This window comes from Schizosaccharomyces pombe (assembly GCF_000002945.2).
Source record: "Schizosaccharomyces pombe strain 972h- genome assembly, chromosome: I".
NCBI lineage: Eukaryota > Fungi > Ascomycota > Schizosaccharomycetes > Schizosaccharomycetales > Schizosaccharomycetaceae > Schizosaccharomyces > Schizosaccharomyces pombe.
In genome coordinates this window covers 5200295-5218759 of record NC_003424.3, presented here as the reverse complement: position 1 = coordinate 5218759, position 18465 = coordinate 5200295, and the positions used below count along the sequence as shown (strand labels likewise).

The 18465-nt window shown below is 36.4% G+C and overlaps 4 protein-coding genes and 11 long non-coding RNA genes across 15 annotated transcripts, besides 1 other annotated feature; 11 read left to right on the top strand and 4 right to left on the bottom strand.

The window, feature by feature from the left end:
- Window positions 1–20: 20 nt before the first annotated feature.
- ptr1 (E3 ubiquitin-protein ligase) lies at window positions 21–10120 on the bottom strand. The gene has a single exon (NM_001020331.3). It carries the CDS (start codon window positions 9982–9984, stop codon window positions 301–303), a length of 9684 nt encoding a protein of 3227 aa, NP_594902.1. The 5' UTR covers window positions 9985–10120; the 3' UTR covers window positions 21–300.
- SPOM_SPNCRNA.4355 lies at window positions 192–716 on the top strand. The gene has a single exon (NR_193716.1). It is a non-coding gene; the product is annotated as a non-coding RNA (long non-coding RNA).
- SPOM_SPNCRNA.4354 lies at window positions 1197–1674 on the top strand. Its single transcript, NR_193715.1, has one exon. It is a non-coding gene; the product is annotated as a non-coding RNA (long non-coding RNA).
- SPOM_SPNCRNA.4353 lies at window positions 1859–2247 on the top strand. The gene has a single exon (NR_193714.1). It is a non-coding gene; the product is annotated as a non-coding RNA (long non-coding RNA).
- On the top strand, window positions 4259–4464 carry SPOM_SPNCRNA.4352. The gene has a single exon (NR_193713.1). It is a non-coding gene; the product is annotated as a non-coding RNA (long non-coding RNA).
- SPOM_SPNCRNA.4351 lies at window positions 7325–7646 on the top strand. Its single transcript, NR_193712.1, has one exon. It is a non-coding gene; the product is annotated as a non-coding RNA (long non-coding RNA).
- SPOM_SPNCRNA.4350 lies at window positions 9501–9901 on the top strand. The gene has a single exon (NR_193711.1). It is a non-coding gene; the product is annotated as a non-coding RNA (long non-coding RNA).
- Window positions 10121–10337: 217 nt separating the features above from the next.
- On the bottom strand, window positions 10338–12180 carry cid1 (terminal uridylyltransferase Cid1). Its single transcript, NM_001020330.3, has 3 exons — window positions 11804–12180; window positions 11559–11699; window positions 10338–11457 (listed from the first exon to the last, which is right to left on the bottom strand). Exons 1-3 carry the CDS (start codon window positions 12045–12047, stop codon window positions 10625–10627), a joined length of 1218 nt encoding a protein of 405 aa, NP_594901.1. The 5' UTR covers window positions 12048–12180; the 3' UTR covers window positions 10338–10624.
- On the top strand, window positions 10449–11389 carry SPOM_SPNCRNA.4349. Its single transcript, NR_193710.1, has one exon. It is a non-coding gene; the product is annotated as a non-coding RNA (long non-coding RNA).
- A 343-nt stretch (window positions 12181–12523) lies between the features above and the next one.
- On the top strand, window positions 12524–13605 carry emc10. Its single transcript, NM_001020329.3, has one exon. The coding sequence runs from the start codon at window positions 12625–12627 to the stop codon at window positions 13294–13296; it is 672 nt and encodes a 223-aa protein (NP_594900.1). The 5' UTR covers window positions 12524–12624; the 3' UTR covers window positions 13297–13605.
- Window positions 13558–16104, bottom strand: pyp2 (protein tyrosine phosphatase Pyp2). Its single transcript, NM_001020328.3, has one exon. The coding sequence runs from the start codon at window positions 15935–15937 to the stop codon at window positions 13802–13804; it is 2136 nt and encodes a 711-aa protein (NP_594899.1). The 5' UTR covers window positions 15938–16104; the 3' UTR covers window positions 13558–13801.
- SPOM_SPNCRNA.4348 lies at window positions 13691–14157 on the top strand. Its single transcript, NR_193709.1, has one exon. It is a non-coding gene; the product is annotated as a non-coding RNA (long non-coding RNA).
- Window positions 14433–16539, top strand: SPOM_SPNCRNA.4347. Its single transcript, NR_193708.1, has one exon. It is a non-coding gene; the product is annotated as a non-coding RNA (long non-coding RNA).
- Window positions 16540–16736: 197 nt separating this feature from the next.
- Window positions 16737–18097, bottom strand: SPOM_SPNCRNA.1059. Its single transcript, NR_149903.1, has one exon. It is a non-coding gene; the product is annotated as a non-coding RNA, possible alternative UTR (long non-coding RNA).
- Window positions 16905–18390, top strand: SPOM_SPNCRNA.1058. The gene has a single exon (NR_149902.1). It is a non-coding gene; the product is annotated as a non-coding RNA (long non-coding RNA).
- Window positions 18103–18464: an LONG TERMINAL REPEAT.
- Window position 18465: the final 1 nt, after the last annotated feature.

Sequence of the window (18465 nt, the reverse complement as noted above, 5' to 3'; positions counted from 1 at the left end):
CTATTCATTATTGTAAAAGTGCTGAAACGGATTAATTTATCTGCTGCTTGTGATTATTTACTAATGTCATATTTGAAATCGCAAAAAAACATTTCATTATTTTCAAGTATAATTGAGAGCATAAATCACATATACTTTATAATATCATAAACAAACCTCTACAAATTCTAAAAAGTTCAGTAGATTTTTTCTTTTCAAAAAATTGGAAATTTTAAGAAATTCAACAACCAATCCGTCCGCTCTAGACTTTTATCCATGATTTCCGATTTAACAATAAAAATGACACTCTTGGTACGAAAGCTAAGCAAATCCAAAACCTTCAGACCCTTCATTGATTGCAGTTAATAACATGCTTCTGAGTTGTTCATATGTGTCATATTCAGGCAAATCCAGTTGGTTAAAACATGTGTGGGATTGCGGTAAACGATTTAAAGATCCATAGCTCTTATGAATATTAAATCTTTGAAATCCTGACATACCCTCAAGTTCTTTAAATCCATTCAAGGGGACCTTCGAGGTACCTGTTGCAAATTGTAATAGTTTAGCACGCTCCTCTTCATCGAAAGAACGAACAGCTCGCCAAAACCATTGAACTTGAGGCGAAGATACATTATAACCATGATACTCTGTGTTATTTTTCCAGTCATCGATATCAATCTCTGGCAAACCAGAAATCAAGAGTTCTAATTCTTGCTCGTTGAATATTTGTATTAAATGTGAAGGAATAATATCAGAGAAACCATCCAGTAAACTTTTGAGTTGGTCTTTAACACTTTCTCTTAATTTATAATCAACCATTCGATTAACATAATTCTGTTTATTTAGTTCCGTAACAGGAATATTTCGACCATTGGGTATAAGGTCAACCACTGTCTTTTCACCAAATACGTCTTTTTCAACTGCAAACTCTTCAGTAATAATATCGGTAATATCGTTATTAAGCATCCACACTAAAGACTTGTAGTAATCAGGATCAAGAGATTCAATATCTTTCACAGACACTGACCTATGTAACATATGCTTATAAACGGCGCGACTGAAATGGCAGTCAAGTAATCTACCATCGTATAGAGCCTTACCAATAATCCTACCAGTAAATTTGAAGAAAGACAAATGATCAGGGTTCACTGAAGAGTCACGGTTGGGATGGAAGGTAGTAGCATCTCCGGTGACCGGCAAAAATAGAGCATAATCAGGATTGAACATTTGTCTGGCAAGGACTTGCAACCATTCCCTCGTAACGCCGCCAGCATCAACTCCCTCTTCATCTCGGAAATGAATGTTTAGTTTGCTGAATTTAACTTCATCCGCATCCTTAAAATGTAGAGCACGATAAGAATCCAAGAATACATGATCTCTACGAACAGTGATATTCAATGGTGGATATTGCTCTTTTGCAGCTTCTTCATGCAATTGCCGATTAAAGTAATTTCGTTTATTTTCAAACTCAAGAACCTTAGGATTTTTGACAAGTAACGAGAAAGAGCCACTCATTAAAGAGGGTGTAGTAAACACCATCATATTGATAATTTTGCGATGTTCTTCAGTGAAGCTAATAAACAAGGTCTTGAATCGCTCGAGAATAGGTGAAATATGTTTTCCAACATCTTCCGGAAGTTCAATAAACACAAGTCGGCAGATAACCATTAACGATTCAATAAGTGGTAGTAAAACAGTTGAAACGTGGGTAATACTCGTGTGGTCACGAAGAGCACTCAAACACTCGCTTAAAACCTCCCATAAGGAAGAAAACTTTAAGTTATCGTAAAACTCGAGTAGTTGAATGATATTTCCAGGTGACTGCTCTTGTCCTTTAGGTCTACGCTCGAATATATAATCCAAGGCCTTCAAGCAACGTAAAAGCTTAGCCTGGTTAGAGCTAGCAGGACAAAAGGGAGCCAGTGCAACTTGTAACTCACTCTCATTTTTACCTGACTTGACATCGGCACAAAGACGGGATAAATCATTCGTAATAGAATTACCATACTCTTGCCCATGGCGAAGTAATTCTTTTCCGATTAAAATCTTTGCTTTTGGAATAGAGCTAAGGTGAAACATAACAGAAAGAGCATTTTGAAAAGTTCGACTAGAACAAGAATCAGTAGTAATTAGGCTAGCAGCGAGTCGAAGATTTTCATCTAAAATATTCGGCGGCGACAGAATCTTTTTATCCTTTCGGGACGCAGTAGTACCAGGGTCCTGTTTCGGAACAGTAGACCCTCGAGAATCTTGATCATTAGTATATCCAGTGGTTGCGCTGTCTTTTTGTAGTTTCTCAGATTTATAGAATGAAAGCAATGGTTTTGTTAACGTGGAGAGTAATTCTGAAAAGGTGTTCATTACCAAAGTGTTTCCAAACAATTCTTCGCGAGCTAAAAGTCCAAGAAGTACATTGATCGGAGCAATTTTATAAACATTTGATTCACGGTTTTTACGGCCAGCGCTCTTTTTGCTAGCTATACCAGAAAAATCATGCATGCTTAAAAAGAATGAAGCAAAATGATCGGCCCATGTTGCCAAATGAGAAAGTAAATCAATACCTTGCTGCAATATTAACGCTGGAGCCGATATACCATTTACAACTGGAACCTTGCAAAGCGATTCCAGTAAACCTGTAGATTTCTTTACTTCTTTTTGCTGGGAATTATTCAGTGATTTAACGGTTAAATCCCTGTAACATTTTTCAGAAGCACGGTCGTTAATTGAAGCTTCCTGCAAAATATAAAGAAGAAGACCCACTATATCAGCTCGATGCTGTTTGTTCTCGCTAATGTTTACTATCAAATCGTAATATGGGTTTTTACCATTGTGCTGTGAAATGAAAATCAATCGAATTAGCGAGTAAAGTCCTTGACGATCCAGCAGATTGGGAACGGGAATTTTTTTAACAGGTTTTACACTCTTCTCGCGATGCTCACTGACTGTACCTCCCTGATCGATTTCTTCCATTTCCACTTCATGGTCAACAGAATTATTATTTCGAGTAGCATGATCAAATAGACGCATTTGTACAGCCTCTTGAAACAATAATTCATCACGTAAATCAGATGGCAAAACCTCCAAAAAGGAAGGATCAATTCGTCTCGAAGAATCGCTAATTGATTCCATATGTCTTTCTTGAATATGTTGAAAAACTACCTCCTCCCGCATCTCTTCCGGAAGAGCTAACAAAAACGTTGGATCAATCCCAAGGGAAGAAACATCAACTTCTCTACCCCTAATATTAATAAGAGACGGTTCTTGGTAGCTTCCAATTTCATTTGCTTCAGTTGTAACACCTTCCATGTCGGAAGTATTAATAGGTTCTTCGGGCTGAATGTTTACTTCAGGTTGACGAGTCTCTTCTTCTTTACTTTCGTTTTCCAAAATTTCTTTCTTTTGATTTTCAAGGTTATACTTTTCAAGAGCAGGAGGAACAAGGGCAAATAATACTGAACCAGTGATTCTTAAAGCAATTGATCCAGAAGCATGTGCAAAAAACATTGAAGTTATACTGTTCCAGCGTTGCATGCTAAATAATGGAATAAAATCAGAGGTTGCTCTTAGAGGGTCAGTATGTTTCGAAACTTTTAATGAAGTCCAACCAAGTACACTAGAATCTTCATTTGGTATTTCTAAAGCAAGATAATAAAGAAGTCTTTGGAATGCAGCTCCGGAAGCAGTATGATTATCTATTTCAGCAAGATTTTCCCATAGCTCAGTTGCTTTTGGAGTGTGGATCAAATTATTTCGAAGAAGAAGCGGGTGCTTCAATAAGCCCTCAGACGCATTGTTGTTCAAAAACGGCCTAGATCGAGAGGGATCGTTAGAGTTTATTATCATCACCCGGCGAGAAAGTCCTGGTAGTGGAAACAAATCACGTAAAAGGGCTCCATGTCGACTAAGAATATCGGCGCCTGACGGTGTTTCTGTATTCCATTCCCATTGAAATTCATCGTCTTGTTCAGAAGAACTGTTCTCGTCATTTTCCAGAAAATCAATTTCTACAGGACTAACATGGTCCGCTTCTTCGAGATGGTCATCGTTATCCGATGTTTCAGTAAATGCATTTTCCATCGCTTCAAAAGTCGTTGAATCGTTTTCTCCGACTTCATCTTCGTTATAATCCAATTCATCCTCATAACCTGATGAAGCGTTATCCTCATCTTCCCATTCAAATTCTTCCCCTTGATTATCCAAATCTTCTTCGTCAATTGATATCACATCTCCATGGCTTGAGGCTTCATCAAATGAACTATCGTCATTTTGACTAGACGCATCCTGTTCATCAACCATAAATTCAATATTCATATCATCATTGTCGCTGTACATAACATCATCAGCATCATCTTCACTGACTACACTATCGGCACTTCCAGATTGATCATCCTCAAACTCCATTTCTTCATAAACACCATCATCTTCACTGTCCTCGTAGTTCTCGTCATTCTCATTAACTATATCGCCTTGAAATATTCCCAAAACAGAATTTCTGTACAGATCCGGTGGCTCTTCTCGATCTGAATCTGAAGATTCTTCACTGCTAGATGAAAGAGATTGGTCACCCATACTATCTTGCGCAGCTCCAGATAAAGCCTCAGGGTTTGTCTGACTCAGAAAAATTGCTTCTTTTGTTAATAACTGAAGGGGTTTTAATATGTGACGAACAACTTTTCTAGAAACTGGATAATTCATATCAATCTCAGAAATTGCGTTTGTCAATGTAGGAATATAACCAAGATCAATCATGGTCTTGACATTTTGGTCCTGAGAGCGACGTAGAAGATGATTTGGTGCCTTTTGAGAAACGGTCTGTGCATCACATAAACGATAACAAAGCTCGGCCAATACTAGTAGTTTGCAGTAGTAAGCCTCAAGATTTTCAGAAAATGATGAACTTGATTTATAAAACTTTAAAACACTGGTTAAAACCTCCCTTCGAATTTCATCAACTGCTTGAGTTTGTTGCTCATTTGAGTATGCACACAAGAAAACTAAAATCGATATGGCCCAATTTGAAACAGAAAACGCCTTTCGAACTTCGTTGTTTTCCGACAACCTAATACATCCAAAAGGCAAAAGTTTCTCAAGAAAGAATCCTACCAAGTAAGAGTTATACTTTCTAGAAAGATTGAAGAAAGGAGCTTTGCGACGAGGTTGAAAATTCAAGAAACAACGTTTACAAGCGTTGTAACCAGAGAGTAACTCAGTAAGGCATTGTAAAAGGAAAACATTATACATATAGAGAGAATCATTTTCCGGAGTAAATTCGGAGTTAGGAGAACGATCTGAAAATTGACGAGTTTCAGTCAAATCCATCAATTCGTCCAACAAAAATGACACGATAACTGAACTCATCTGTTCCTTTGAAGGATCTAAATCGGTTTGGCCATTTTGCAACACCCCAGGAAGAGACTCTTTTAACTCTAAATAATAGTGTTCAGATTCAGGTGTAAAATGGCCTAATACACAGCAATCCTTCAGAATTTTAATAAAGCACTCAGGAGATCTCAAAACCATTTCTGCATTTGCCCGTATAAAGCCATGCAACTCTGTTTTACGTGCTCTTCCTTGCAGTTTGAAAATGTTTACAAGATCATCAAACATCATCAATTCAACGACTTCATCAAATTCAAGTAGTCTTCGAAGAATACTGATAAATGGAATATGCAAGGATTCATTGCAAAAGCCCGAACAAGCACGCATAGCCTTAAACAAAGAAGGAAGACCAGACAATTTTACAAAAGTATGTATCATTTCAGATGCACTCGTCAATAAAACTACAACCCGGAAGGCAGAAACCACAACGCCTAAATTTGCAGAATTTAGTGACAACAGTGTAATAACTGAAGACATTATATGCTTTTGGGATGCCAAATCTACTGTTATTGCTCCATCAGTAAGCTTTAGTGAGCAATCTTCAGAATTAAATTCAAATTCATCTGGCTTTTTAGAATCAGCCAAAAGAACTTCCAACAAGTACAATATACAGACTATACTTGTTTTGTGACTATCGCTTGGTAATCCATTATTTAGCGAGTGCAACAATTCAAGAAAGAAGTTTAATTCTGAAAGAACACAGTTCTTCGCTTTATTTTGAGTAAAATCATGGCTGATAAACAATGAAAGAAGACCAACCGCGGGACCTAACTGATTCTTTGCCTTACAGTCTGTGGACTGAGCCAGTTTCTTAATTTCCACAATTAAACCTGAGGTTACAGAAAACTGTACATCAGCGTTCATTTGGACGTCATCTCTAGTGTACAGAAAATCACATAAATTTTGGTTCAAATCTCCTTCGTAAGACGCCATCTGAACTGTTAACTCAATTTGCTTAGACTTTAGCATCTCAAACTGTGAAACAATGTCATTAGGCATCTCTTTGAGAAGGTAAGCTTGAAAAATTCCATTTTCATGTTTTTCGGATTCTGGCATATCTGTTACAGAGGCATTTGTTTCTTCTAATGAAAAATTGCTATTCGTGTTATCATCCGTCACAACATCCAGTGGTTCTTTAATATCACCATTAGCTATCGATGTCCGCAAATTGTTAATCGAATCCACTACATTTTTGATACCATCTTCAAATTGGTAACAGTTGGACAAAACATTCGTCAATAATGCTCTTGTGATATAAGGAAGGTGTAAGTCGTCAGCAGATCGCCATAAATGCAAAACTGAAATAAAAATTCGGGCATGCAAAACGTGCATAAGTTTTGAACCGCTGTTGTTAAAATCAGTCATATCGAACTCGGATTTTAAAGCCATGTTTAACGTTTTACTTGTTTCGGACATAAAGTCAGCACTTGTGAATACAAGAATCAAGTTCAATAAGGTGGATGAAAGAGCAAGCAAAACACGATTACTCTTGGAAAGAGGATCTCTATCGGACAAACGAAAAAAGCCAGAAACGGTCTCATTTAAGCTAATCAATACATCCATTGTTCGACACCCACCCAGTAGACGACTGATCAGAAGCACAAGAGTAACCTTTGAATCATCTTCTCGAATTATGGATGAAGCACCTAAAACAAAAATTAAGGAGGCCTCTAAAGAAGCAATACTGAGGGATTGCGGATGAGATGTGATTTGCTTGCTTGATAAGTTAATAAGTTCATCAACAACAAGAGCGATATTACTACCAAGTTTATGAATCATTTTGTATTCATTGAAATCTTGTACGCTTGTATTTCCTAAAGCTCGAGTTAATGAAGTGAAAAACTTAGATACTCCATAAGCAATTTGAGAAAAATTCGAACGTATATTCTGAAATTTACAAAAAGATGAATCTTGTGTTAATTCCTTTTTCTTTGTCTCAAACTTTTCTTTTTCATCTTTGTCGGTAACGATGGTAGTCAAGGAGTCACTGCAAAGAACAAAGTCATCAGAAACACCTAAACATATATGTATGTCCAATGATGTTGCAATGCTTTTAATATTACATAAAATATCAAAAATACCAGCATAACGTGAAGGACTAATAAAAAGTTGAACTAATGGAAGATTTCCAGCTTTTTTCAATGCAGCATGGGAAGAAAATAGCTCAGCGAAAATAGTCAGCAAATTCCCAACGATTGAGAAATGTAGAAAATTATTTGCATCTTCGTGGCCCATATTTGAGTCCTTTATCAATGAAATCGTGGCTTGTTTCAGTGAGACTATAGTAAACTCAGTAATGCCTTCTTCACATCGAGTAATTATACAGTCTAGCAAGGGCCGAAAGACCTCTGGAGCATCAAAATCAACTGCATGATGTAAAAGAACAAAAAACGAGTTGAAGGCAGAAGAGTCTATAAATCCAAAAGCCAGTACGGGATGTTGAATGAGATTGAGCACGTGCGACACAATCCCTTTGGATATTAAATACCTTGCGTGACCTTCGTTTGTAATAATATTTTCAAGAAAACTAGAAAATGTTTCAAGATACAACAAATAAGGATATTCTTTGGCATTTATATATTGAAATGGATTGAAATTGTCAAGAAGAGCGGAAACCTGGTCACAGGCTTTAAATATCATCTTCACAATTGGATCTTTAAGGGAGGGTTGATGCCGCATAAGTTCGTCGATGTAAGTACCAAGGATGGCAGCATTATCGCTTGATATAAGTGACTTACAATGATTTAACGATGTGAATATTGAGAAAAGTTGTGGGATAGGATTTTTCTCTAAAAATAAATCAAACCCTTGAGAGTTCAAGCATATTGCACCAAAAGCTAAAGGAATTGATGTTATTGCATCAGAAGAATTGAGTATTTTCCGATTGACAGCATCCAAAAATGCATGTGACAATTTCTTTTCATGAATAATTCCATAGCAAGTAGGCTCATTATGGATGAATGTTGACATTATATTAGTAGTAGATGCGAATAAGTTGGAGCCATAGACTTCATGGTGCTCTAGCAGAAAAGCAAGGGATGAAATGAGAGAAGAATCAATTAAATTACGAAGCTCAACGACAGAGCCACCTGATTGAATTAGATGTAACACAAACTTGAGTAAATTTTTTAGAAGGAAGTAACGGTCATATGAAATGGCATAATCCATATTTAAAACAATCTCTGGGTTACCTTTTCCAGATTTAATATCTTGAAGTCCAGCCTCAAGCTCGTATTGAACACGGTCAACCAGCATATCCAATCCTTTAGACTCAGAAAAATCTGGGAATGCCATAGAGTAACCATCGATGAGATGGTCCAACATGACAATCGATCTTGCTACAACATAAGTAGCCTGTGGAGTCTTCACAGACAGATGATAACCCAAAAGAGAAGTGAGACCTGCAGAACAGGCCATGTTACCGCCAAGAGGCGATGAAGTCATAAATTGAAGGAAGTCATAAAAACTATCAACATATTCTCTCTCGTAATAGAAATTCGGGTTTTCTAAGTTTTTAGAAAAATCACGAACGAGATTCATCATTAATCCGTAACTAACAGATACATTTAAAGATGCCAGTACAGATGGAATCATACTCTTCTTAAAGAAGAAAGCTTTAAAACATTCAAAACAAACAGCTTTAAAGTTTTGAGGAAGATCCACATCTGGAGAAACCAAATTAGCTAAATGGGTGGTGATTTCCGGATCGGCGATTAAAAATCTTGTTTGAACTGCCTGAGAATGAGCATAAACAAGATTAGAAAGAGCCAATAATCCGATACGAATCATCAAGCGCCGTCTATTTATATCATAAAGATTTTGACGTAACATTAGTGAAACAAGGAGATCAAATGAATATTGTTCAGGAATCTGATTATCGTGCAAAGTTTTCACAAGAAGCTCTTCTATAGGCTTTCCAAGAACTTTATTATATGGTAATTTTAAAATCGAAAATCCTTCAGAATTTGGTTGACTTGCAGATGAAAAATCTTTTGATGGAGAGCTTTTATAATAAGAAAGCTCCAAAGAACACCATTCTTGCGGGATCTCATTTGAAAATAACAAAGTCTCGTAATTTTGTGAAAATCCGGTTTTCATTGCATCTTGAGGAAGAAACATTAAAAAGCGAAATAACCGATCTTGTGAAAGAGAAAACAGCTGCTTTCCTCGCTTTGAAATCGTTGCTTTTTGTACAATATGAAGAAGCAAGGCTAATGTAGAATCTATAACTTCGAGCACAGAGCTATTTAATAAATACTCTAGATAAACAGTAGAGTTATATATGGAGCGATTCGCGCAATGACTAAGCAGATGCGCCGAAAAGCTCAGGATCTCTAACAAGATACTCAAAGTGTCAGAATCAAAAGGTTTTGTCTGAACTTTATCCTTTAAAGAATAATGTTCAACAATACGTTCCAGAATAGCATCAAACCTATTCAAAACTGGGACCCATGAATACAAATCGCCACGAGGATATGGCCAATCGTTTTTTCTGAATTCTGAACAAAGAGAGACAAGACCCAAGTCTGAAGTTACTTCTTCATTTTGAGCTTGTCTAATAAACTCAGCAACCCTAGGAGGTGGCTGAGAATATTGATTTTTAGGAGGACTTTTCGTTATCCTCATTTTTGCTTAAAGCATCAAAATCTCGAAATATAGTTAAATACCCACCTTGAGAAAAATGCCAAATTTATTATGTTCTAATGAATTGTACCAACGAACAGAAGGGAAATAGACCCAGCTGAATGTTTGGTAAAAGTTCAAATGTGATGGTTAGCATGCTGCAATGCGTCTACAAATTTGGAAACAATATGAATTTTACGAAAAAATTTGATAAGCTAAAATAATTTCTGTACGCTATAGTAATTAAGAAAAAAAGATAAACTCTTTATATGTGTTTACGCACATTACCGAGGCTAAACGAAAAAATATTTGGTTATTTCCGTTCAATTTAAAGAAATTGATATAAACAATAGCTTAGCATTTGCAATAAATAATTATTAATTATAGATCTATGAAAATTTTTTGGACATTGATGTTAACTATGATGAGCCTATTTTCTCACCAACAAGTAGACTATTAACAAGAGGTTGTACATAAAACAAAGGGGGAAAGGTATTAGAAACAAGAGGTCAAAATTTTTAAAGAAAAATAAAAACATTCCATGCTTTCAAAAGTAAGCAAATAAAAGCAGAGTAATAATGAATGATTACTATGAATCTAGGGGAATGAATATTGATGCGCTTTTTAAGACTTCTTTGTAAAATCACTCAGAATTGTCACCATCGGTTTCATTCAACAATTTTTTGTTAGATTGTTCATCCGTTTTTTTCTGGCGACGAGGCGGAATTGGGGCCTCCTCAAATAATGAATCATAAGGGATAGGATATGAGCGAGAATTGAGCAACCTTGAAGCGGCCATAAATTCCCCTCGAATCCGATACAATCCAGAACTGCTAACTGTCCTACCCACATTATGTGAAATCTCGAAAGGATCTTCAATCGCAAGAATATACCTGTCTTTTATAATTTGATCAGCCGATCCAGTGTGTTCAGTAGCTGAAGTCCATCCTTTCTCTTGCTTTGTGAGGTAACCGTCTGGTCTACGAAAAGTTACTACCTTTTCCCGTGGCTCGAACTTATAAGCATAAAATCTAAAAAAGCCATGAAGTAAACTTCCCAATGAGCTATAATTTTGGGAAGGAGGGATATCTTCCAGTTTATCGTCAAAACCAACGTCAAATCCATCAACTATCTTTTCTTGTTTCAAAGGTGACAACAGTAAATTAGGAAAGACGGGAGGCTTGATAACGTGAATCAGATAGTAAAGAACCATTAGGACGTAACCATAACTGGAAAGAGTTCCAAAGTAAGGAGAGTTGATTTGCTTCCGTTTGGCCCAATGCTTAACAAGAAGGACCATGGGTTTTAGGCGAGCATCTAATTTTGTATATGAAGAAAGTAAAAGCGTATTATGAATAGCTAGACGATTGTTAAATCCAATATCACATTGAAACGAAGCCCCAAATCCATTTTTCGTATCAGATGTTAATTTGATAATGGGAATTCTTGCCCTTTGTAAAAATTTTCCTTCAAATCCTGTCGATAGTTAGTTATGCGAGCCAACTGGAAAGGAAAAAAACAATATTCAGAGATAGTTTGTCTAAACTGAATAACTTTTAATGAATAATTATACTTACCTTCAGCTATAAGCTCTTCATAGAATTGGAGCGCAATTGTATCACTTTGGACGCGCGAATCCATAAGCACGCACAAATCCATATCCGAATTTTTAAGTGCTAAACCAGATTCCAAACTTCCAAAGGCTACCAATTCAGCATCTAAGTCACATATCATTAGAATTGGACATTATCAATATTTGGTAAAGTCTCCACTCTCGTTAACTACATAATTGAGACAGTCCTAAATTTATATTCAAACATACCAGGGGATATTCGTTTAAGGCATAGCCGAAGTGTATCTAATGCCGCTCTCTTTTCTTTAAACTCTTTGTCACTAATTTTAATCTCATTATACACTTCATAGCAAAACTTCGTAAATTCCTTGTGCGAATTAGGGACCTTTTGGTAGCTACAACTTTTTGAAATATGTAAATTTTTGTGAATTTCTGCCTCAATCTCTTCAACTGTGTGAACACCAGGAATAAATTGTGCAGAAGAAATGTTCATATTCGTCTACTGCTCAAAAGGTGAAAGTGGCAAACTTATTCACTTTCTCTTTGAGTAATTATTCACTGTTTAATGGTCTTTGATGCTTCCTTTTACTAATTGAAGCAAGTCAGTTACAGTGTTTGCTTTTGGCAAAAGCTCCTTTACCAATTGATATGTTACTTAATAGCAGTAGGGGTGACAGCGCTAATGGATGAGGAATGAGCTATAAAAAGCAGTAAAGTAATTGAAAAAAGTTAGGAAGAAGAAATCCTAAGGTCCAAATGTTTTCTTTCTCACTTAAGAAGCGAATGTTGTATGGCTAGTAATGGTTTATGTGAAAAAGGAAAATTAGCAAATAATCCGTTGAAAGCCTTAATCATGAATATTTCTAACAATAACTACTAATATTTAGTTTATTTTTATGTCAGCGAGCTATCTTCGTCACAGTTAAGCAAAATAGCTTCACTTGATGATTATGGACGAGCTTAACACCTAAACACTACGCTCTTCCTACTTTCAGATACAAAAAGTAATTTTCGTCCGGAAAAGATAATATATTTTATTAATCTCATAGATTTTACGAAATTTACTAAAAATGCTAGGACAAGGCTTGATTTTTATCAGTTTAGCCTTTGTTGCTCATGCATTAGAAATTCCTATTTCTTGCGCTGTATCACATAATGAGCAAACAGAAATATTTCCACATGGTACTATTGATATCCCAGAAATGACATTTCGTCCTTCGGACTCACAAATTGATTGGAGTAATCTTTCTCACTCTGATTTTGTACAATGTGGAGTATACGAAGATTCTACCAACACATGGCTTGCAGGCGCCAGCAAATACAAAATTGATGAAATAAAAACCCTTCCAAAAGTACCTAGAGACCACTATATCATACTTTGTGATTCATCAGAAAGCAATGAGATTGCAAAATTTACTCAAGTGGTCCACTCATTTGATTTTTCATCCGACTCAGAAAGTGCTGTAGTCGAGCAATTGCATCCTTCTTCTCCAATTCCAATTTTAACTACTGCTGTCAGAAAAAAGGGATCACGTCCATCTAAACCCCAGAAGGAAAAACAAGGAAATAAACAGGGTTCTAAAACCGAAGAATCTCCAAATGTGGACGAAGATGAATTAGAGTCCGAACCTGAGGAAAAGACATTTTTCCAAAAATATGGTTTATATCTCATCCCGATATTGTTTCTGATAATTATGTCTGGTAACAATGCAAATCAACAGGCAGCAAATACGGCGAAATAAACGAGTCATTATATATATGCCTTAAAACAATTGCGTCTCGGCTACGATAATTTTTTGATTATTGCTACTACTTACTGTGCTCTTTACAAATATTCTAATTCATCTATTTCCATTCAATAATACTGCTATGTGCCAGATGTACGATACTTAATAGTACTTTAAAATCTATACAAACATTTGTAATGAAATATCGTATAGGAAAGGTTAAAATAAAAAAGAAGGAAGTTTCTACGTGCACATAACTAATTTAGTCTTTAACAATTATTCCATTCCAACATAAACAAGATTCATTAATAACTAGATATAAACATTCATTACACGCATGAGATAAAATCAATTTTTAACAACAATAAGGAAGGAATTACACATGATTACCGGAGAGTGTGGTTAAGTATTTTTAACATAACCTTCGCGTCAGATAATGTAAAAAATGAGGAATTACACAATCTCACATAAATAGAACATAGTGTGTACAAACACAGAAAATTAAAGAACAGTCGTTTCGTTAAGTCATCAAGGGCTTGGAAGCCTGGTTAACGCCGCTATTTAAATAATCCACGACGTCGTAGAGAAATTTGAATTGCTCAAAGTTTTGAACCATTTTCATCCGTTGTGATCTCAACGAGTTAACACAATTGAATATGAAATCTTTTGAATCTTCCAAATTGGTCGTCTTGGGTAAAATGTTTTTTGGTACCTGAAGTATTTGGTCTACAGCAATAAAAGTACCAGTGCGTCCTACGCCTGCTGAACAGTGAACGAACATTGGTCCATCATTGGGAACCTTATCAATACAACGTATGATTCCCGTGATGCTTTCAATATCTGGATGGGTTTTGTCAAACCACGTGTGCACCCAAAAGTGATGTATATACTTTGGAGGACCATTAGGTTTATCCAATCGAAACAAATGAGTGTTGACCTTCAAATCTTCAAAGGTTTCATATTTTTGAACAGATATGCGTAATCCGCCTTCCAAGCATAATGCGTGATCTTTGTTATCTGGCCAATATTGAGAACATTTCTCACTTCCCGCCTCATACAGATTTGTGAGCATTACGATAACACCATTTGTTCCTGAGTTATGCCAAACCATTTCCCAAAAGTCTAAAAGAGTTCCCGGCTTAGGGGCCTGGCAGGCAATATATTTTTTATTTCCAACGTCTATATGTGAAGCATTAATATAATCAGAACATCCTTTTGGAACGGCTAGACGGACTCTTGTTTTATCGTAGGGCACGATATCTGTGTAACGATTTTTTCTTGAAATGGAAGTGGAGCGGCTGGAAGCTAAACAGCACCAATCAGATTTACTGTCATTAAACGCTAGGGATCTAGTCATTTCCATTTCCTCAAGTCTTTTAAACTTATAAAAAATAGAAGCAGTATTTAAATCCGCAAGCACCTCACAAGGAGGAGGAGAAACCTTTTTGGCACCCCAGGGATTACAAGTAAAGGGTCCTTTGTTTTCCTTGGAGAAAATGCTTCCCTTGGTCTCTTTATTAAAGCACGGTTTGTTAGCTCTTCTTAGACCGCCTGGTTTTGGAGCATCTCGTGTGTTTGATAAACCAACAGATGGTTTAAGTTTGCTTGTCATCGTACTAGTACCATCATTCTGTGCATTGCTATCACGTTTCATTGACTTCCGTGGAATAATTTCCAAGGAAGCTTGAGACAAACTTGGATTGACGACGTTGCTGGATTTAACATAGTTGCTAAAGCTACGAACGCGAGAAGCAGAAGGCCGTCTCTGATTATTCGAGGAGGGATAAGAAGGCACCGATCGTAGAGATGGCCTGGCAGGAGTTTGCTGAGGGGCATTGCCTACGATAAAAAAGTTTTTCTGTTCATCAGGCGTACTAGGACAAGAAGATGCGCAAGAAATGGCGGGAGAGATTGGAAAATATGGCATTTCAGCTTGAAAAGCTGAATTTGGGGGAGAGAGGGGTGAACCATATATAGATTGGCACGAACGAACAGAAGAAGCAGTAGGAGAGTGAATCGAAAACGGTGTTAAACCTGAAAATCCAGGGTATTCCGCATGACTCGCGAACTCACTAAAGGTATCGGAGACTACCGAAGGTGTGCATAAAGGTGGTGGGATGTTAATAGGAACTCTCAATGGAAAGCTATAATCTGGTGAAATAGGGGTAGAAACCGCAGATGGATCGGATAAATGAAGGATATCCAGCTTGCAATTCTCATTGATGTCAATTTTGTATGGGACCGACTCCTTGACCATTTCGGTAGAGACAATGGCGTCCGGATGAGAGGAAGCAAAGGCTTCAAATCCATTGCTTAATAAATAAATTTTTTTGGAATATCCACCACGTCGAAACTTCTGTACCAAATCATAAATACGGTTCATGCCAGCCATGCTAGAGTCGTATAGGAATATGGCATTAATTTCATCCAACGAGACTTTTACGTTGCATTTTATACAGGCGAAAACCTTTCCAATGTCAAAAGACGGACGACGTAACAACGCAGTTGGAAGAGAAACGTTGATGGCATTTTTTATATGGCTAACAGCATATTTGGAGTGCAGGCGCAAATCAATAATCCAAGAAACGCTCTCGGTTTGTTCTTCAAAAGACTTAAGAGTAGAGTTAAATTCGTCTTTAGACAGAAGATGGAGCATAGTAGCACAAAATTTTTGAAAACACCTTGGAAGATGTTATATCCTAAGTAAAAGGGACAGAGACAAGATTGGCCAAGCTAAAATATATATACAGGAAACTTTTAAAATGGCACACAAATTAAAACGAAAAAAAAGATAGCAGGCGAGTGTGAAGAGGTGTGCGGGTTAAGAGAAATTTTTTGAGTTATTTACAGTGTGCTTTCGGAAAAAAAGAATATAAACAAAATGGAAACGTAAGAGAGAAGAAACTGTATAAAAATAACAATTATTGACTTTTTGCGAGTTCAATCAAGGAGTCAAAAATATAAGACAAAGAAACTCCTGGGCGACGTGAACAAGGATGAATGAGGAAACTTGTTGATTGAAAGAGACGAAATCAAACAAGCAAATAAATAAATTTTTAATAAACAGAAAATAAACAAAATTAAAAGTTTTGTATTCTTGGATGATGGTGGTTAATTTTTTTGTGATGAAAAGGAAAAACTGCAACTCGATTTTCCCTTTGTATTGCCTATTGATGTTGAACAGAGAAAAGCTCCTTTTTGTCAAATAAATAGAAGTCCGCGAAGTGGCGCTGGGATATAAAATGCAAAAAAGATAGATGAGTGAATATATATGAATAAATAAATAAACAACTAGTAAATGAGTCAAATAGGTGAAATCTTCACGTAATATACACAAGATGGGTAAAGTTGAAGTAACTTTAACACGTAACAAAAATTTTCTTCTACGAAGAATAGGGCTTCCATGCGATCCCTAAATCTCGTACACTTAAAATTGGTACAACTTGGTTTTTCCTACATTTCACCACCAGGCCCTCATATATATATATATATATTTTACATGTAAGAAGGATGTAGATCGATTTACGTCTGATCCTCGGTTTTGGCACCAGGCACTGGGCAGTGAGACCAGGTAACATACAATGTAATATTATGTAGTCATGACGTGTCAAGATCGTAGACGAGGAAAAATTTTAGGCAACAAAAACAACGGCTAAAAGGAGATTGAAATGAGCTAAACCAAGGAATTTTTTGAAGCTGAAAAATGAGTTCTTTTAGTTTATAAAGTTGATGATGATTTTTTTCTTTAATTCCTCGAAAACAAAGTTCGGGTACTAATGTACCTAATTTCACGGTCACGTCATTCTCTGCTACCTAAAGGGGTTTCCCCATACTTTTCTGCTAAGCGACCGTTTATTCTAAGATATAACGAGAGGTAAGATGGCAATACGGTGTACTATTTAACGAAATATTGCATAATGTGACGAGTGACGCTTAGAGCACAGTAAGACCGGATCTAGTGAAGCCGAATGCATGGAAGAAGCCCTCTCTTGGGCCACAGCAAAATAAAGGGCCGCAGCGAACCAAGGCTAACTCGTAATTAACACTAGTTGTACTGTGTAGCACTATGCAGGATTAAAGAGACTTTGCAAAGCCGGGAGATTGTCTTAATGTGGACTATACGTACGTTACTAGAAAATTGAGTCGCTATGGCATGCGCTATTGTGAAAAGTGGAGAGGGGGGCAGGGAAGTGAATGACTCGGTGGTACTTTACGTACTCTCATGTACTGCGTGTTTCTAATCGTCAGGTGAATCCAAATAATCCCCTTGTTTTGTTCACATCAATAATATGTCTTAATTATCTTCTTCTGCCTGCTTCCCCAGATTCTCTTCTGTACCCCATCTTTTAACATTTTCTCATGCCAATTTGAACAAGATAGACATGTGAAGAGCGAAAAAAATTTATTTACACATTCGGTAATCAAAAGTGGGGACTTGTTATCCTTTGAAGAATCCTTACAGAATGTGGATTTTCTTTTGTTTTGCCACTACGCAAAAGAAACATTTTCTTTCTTCTTTTTTTGGCAAGCGAGAAAAGGGTTGATCGGGACTGACATTGGTAAACACTGCAATACATTACATGTCGGGAACCTTTTTTTTTTGTCTTGGCTTTCTCTAATCTTTGTTTGCAAAACGGTCAACAACTAACACCGTGTTGCCAGATGACATTTTCTATAGTTCACTACTTCATGGGTGAAGAAGTGCTCTTTTTCAACGGTGCTCTGTAGAGGCTTTTATTTGGTAGCTGCAGCAAGCTTCCCATGCTCTCTTGGTAACAAAATAATTACAGATGAAATGAACCAAAGAAAAAATTCGAAATATGTCAGCAATCCTAAGCTAAGTTAAGGTGCACTGCGTTAAAAATCATTATGCGTCATGTGATGGAAACTACTTAAAGATTTATTAATTGATAATTATGAAAGAAGTAGCATTCGAGAAAATTTAGGATTCTTCTGATATTTAAATTCTACATTAAAAATCGTAAGTAGAGTTCATCTAAACTTAGGAACGAGGTTCATACATAAGCAATTTCAATGATAAGTCACAATATCATTTATATATACAAGAATATCAATAGCAGTGTTACTCAGATTACCTCTATACCACAATATAGCAGGTTTCAAGTAAAACTTACTGTAATTGAACGTATCTTCAGAATAGTGAATTACTTAATCGTAAATAAT